Below are 3,778 nucleotides of genomic sequence, written 5' to 3' on the forward strand. Positions count from 1 at the left end.
TTTATTGTTTTCCATTACAAATGTATAAATATTCTTAAATCAAGATATATTTATTTGACAAGGAAAATTACTTAGATATTAATATATCGTAGATTCTTATATATCTAGTAGCAATTACTAGATATTAAGTCTTGTTTTTTTAATAAATATCAACATTTAAGAAAATATATGTGCATGCGTGCGTGCGTGCGTGCGTGCGTGTGTGTGTGTGTGTGTGTGTGTGTTGTTTTATGTTCAAAATCTTTTAATTTTGATACATTTTACATTTTAAACAAGACTTAATGTCTTAGGTAATTTGTTTCTCAAGTAAATGTATCTCATTGTTTAGTTTTTTTTCAGTGTAAATATAAAGAATGTTTAGATGTTTCTACTAGAAAACAAAACAAAAATACTGAGTAAGAAAATTATTTTTTGCAGTGATAACGGAAGCAGTCATTTACATCAGTGGTTCTTAACCTTTTTTACCTCAATGCCCCATTTTGTCCACAATAATTTCCCATGACTTTTCCAATTGTACGTGATTCACTGGATAAGGATTTACTCACAATTTATACCCAATAAAATATTTTAGAGTCTGGCATATATACATATTTTAGAGCTTGGCCGAAATGCATATTAGACTTTTCCATGTCCACAAATCATACTTTTAAAATGAGGCTTTCTCATATAATCAGGTTTTCCAAGAAGTTGCAATCCTGTTTTTTGAAAGACAAAAAATAGTTGTTAAGGGGGTGATGAAGAAATATATAGATTTTTAGTTGTTTTAGCTTATTTCTATGCTTGTTTGGTCTGATTGTAAGTCATTTTAAGGCCCTCTTGGAAGTTTGCCGAGGTTGAGCCTGGTTGAGAACCACTGCTTTAAACCGATGTGGTTCACTAATGGCATCGCCAGTAGTTCAGATGGAGAATTTTCTGAATGTCTCCATTTGCCCACTTCAGGAACAGGAATCGGTTCAAAAAACTTGGACCAGCACGAAAAGTCATACTTGCGTCCTGTGGTGACATATCCCTTGTGCTTATTGTATACAAATGGAAATTACCTTCCTGTCATGGTAGCTTCCCATTGCTGGCTAAATGTCACGCTAAGCAAGAATCAAGGCTTTTCCGTACTGCACATAAGAACAGAACGGGTGTGTTGCGAACGATTAGCATTTAGCTATTGCAGCCGCCACTAGGCGTGACAACCAAGTAATGAGATAAACATTTTTGCCGTCTCACAAAATAGCACACGACACAGCTGGTAGTAGGCCGAGCGTTTCCGCAGTAATAAATGATTCGAATGGTGAAATAGTTTTCACTGTCACATCAGCGCCTCGCGTAAATAAAATTAGAACATCTTCGAGATTTCCGTCCGTGGAAATGTTTGGACGTATTGGCTTTGGTCAGACTCAAAACAAACTAATACTACATTCAATTATTTTGATATAATGATTTTTTTTTTTTTGTATTCAGTTTGTATTTAATAAGATATTTACTAGCCTTTCAGGTATAAGAATTCCAGGGTGTCTGAATTCAGTCTCTCTTTCTCTGCACAGCTGACTAACCTGACCGAGGTCCATGATCAAATCAGTGGGATGGCACGGTGCCCCTATAACCCTCTGCATAATTCCACTGCCCTCATCACTTCCAGCGGGGAGCTGTATGCCGCCACAGCTATGGACTTTTCCGGCAGGGACCCAGCAATCTACCGCAGCCTAGGAGGACTTCCACCTCTGCGTACTGCTCAATACAACTCCAAATGGCTCAATGGTATTGTATGAAAGATATTTAATTCAATTATGACATTACAAAAAACTAAAGCCTTTATGTGCAATGAAGTAATAGGTGAACTATACCTTTAAAAAAACAACTTGACTAATTGTGGTTTTTGACTGAGGCTGTCAGTGTCTAACATTCATGTTCCACAGTAGAGGTTTTGAACAAGTTTTTTTTTTTTGGAGGGGGGGGGGTGTTTGTGAGGTGAAATGTTCAGTTAAGTAACACATCTGTTTCGAAGAACTCTGCTTGTTTAATTAGTACAGTTGTTCTGAACTAGTGGTTCACAGCACAAAAATAGACTGCAGGTTTGTTCTGATGAGGTTTCAAACATCTGCAAAACAATACCAATTGCAAAAAAATTAAGTGTAAAGTGTTCGACAAACCTAAACATCAACGTCCAAATTGAAAAAACTGCCTGAGCTGATGGGTTTAAAAAGTATTATCAGAAAATCTTGTCAGAGAAGAATTTTACCCGATTTGCATTTACATTACATTAACTTCTTCCAATTGATTTTTTCCTCCTTCATGTTGTGCAAATGTGCTAAGCTCCTCACCACAAAAGAAAATGAATTCTCTGTCAATCACAACCACCTCTTCACTATGAATCTTACAAAGTTGGCCATGACGGCTGCTCTTTTTGCCTTTGAGAGGCTTGTGCGTTCATCTGTTTTGAATGGAGAACGTCTCTTACCGTAACCTTTCTCTTCTCCCATGACAAATGAGTTCGTCCATTACTTAAGCATAAGATTAATAAATGCATCTCGATGGGCCAGCGGTTCTGCTCCATGTGCAATCTGTTATTAATCACTGTCATCCTGTCCCCCTTTCTGTCAAACTCAGAGCCCAACTTCGTTTCCTCCTATGACATCGGCAACTTCACGTACTTCTTCTTCCGTGAGAATGCCGTGGAGCATGACTGCGGCAGGACGGTGTTCTCTCGTGCCGCCCGCGTCTGTAAGAATGACATCGGGGGCCGTTTTCTGCTGGAAGACACCTGGACCACCTTTATGAAGGCCAGGCTTAATTGCTCACGGCCGGGTGAGATTCCATTCAACTACAACGAGCTGCAGGGAACCTTTTTCCTGCCTGAACTTGAGCTTCTCTATGGGATTTTCACCACTAATGTGTGAGTAAACACCTTTTGAACACAACACACAGTTTTAAGATATCCACTGTTATGTTCAAGGTTTCAAACCACAGAAGTCAGCTTATGACCCATTATTTTCAGCAGGACTTCACTTTTGTGGTCTGTGTTGTCAGCAGAAGCCTGTAATTAATTGCATGGGGTTTTTGTGTGTGTGTGTGTGTGGAGACACTATGATTTTAACACTATACCTTTGCCTTTTTTGTTTTTTTTCTCCCCTTATATTGCTTACCTGCTGTTATCTCTCTGGTAGTGTGTGATCTGTATCACAGTCAGCAATGGACAGATCCATTTTTCACATTATGATCCACTATGCTTTAATGATTGTCAGTAAAAAACAAAAGTGTTGTGTATAAGTGTGTGTGTGTGTGTGTGTGTGTGTGTGTGTGTGTGTGTGCTGACTGCCTACTTCTGACTCTGTTCTCAGCAACAGCATTGCCGCATCAGCAGTGTGCGCTTTCAATCTGAGCGCTATTACCCAAGTGTTCAGTGGGCCTTTCAAGTACCAGGAGAACTCCCGCTCCGCTTGGCTGCCCTACCCCAATCCCAACCCTGACTTTCAGGTAAGCTCCCAGAAAATGACTTTTACGAACAGTATGCATTCGCTCCATCTGCTTTACAAGTTAAGTGGCACTTTCCACAAATAGGGTACAGAATAGGGCCTGAAACTCTCAAATGGTCAGTGAAAGGAAGTGCTTAACCTTCAGAGAATGTTGATCATCATCCTCTTCATCAAGAAGTAATTCTGAATATTCTTAATTCTGAGTTTTATTTTCCATTATTTCCAATAATTTTCCATTATTTGATGAGGATTATTTGATATATATATATATATATATATATATATATATATATATATATAAATATATAGACAAT

At 38.4% G+C, this 3,778-nt stretch overlaps 1 protein-coding gene across 1 annotated transcript in view; it reads left to right on the plus strand.

Moving 5' to 3' along the window:
• sema5a (sema domain, seven thrombospondin repeats (type 1 and type 1-like), transmembrane domain (TM) and short cytoplasmic domain, (semaphorin) 5A) overlaps window positions 1-3,778 on the plus strand; it is a 79,538-nt gene that overhangs the window by 12,224 nt on the left and 63,536 nt on the right. The window contains exons 4-6 of the mRNA XM_016495259.1: window positions 1,536-1,749; window positions 2,599-2,884; window positions 3,330-3,465. Coding sequence (XP_016350745.1) covers window positions 1,536-1,749; window positions 2,599-2,884; window positions 3,330-3,465 — 636 coding nt within the window. The remainder of the gene's footprint in view (window positions 1-1,535; window positions 1,750-2,598; window positions 2,885-3,329; window positions 3,466-3,778) is intronic.

This window comes from Sinocyclocheilus anshuiensis, unplaced genomic scaffold (assembly GCF_001515605.1).
Source record: "Sinocyclocheilus anshuiensis isolate Anshui unplaced genomic scaffold, SAMN03320099.WGS_v1.1 scaffold110, whole genome shotgun sequence".
NCBI lineage: Eukaryota > Metazoa > Chordata > Actinopteri > Cypriniformes > Cyprinidae > Sinocyclocheilus > Sinocyclocheilus anshuiensis.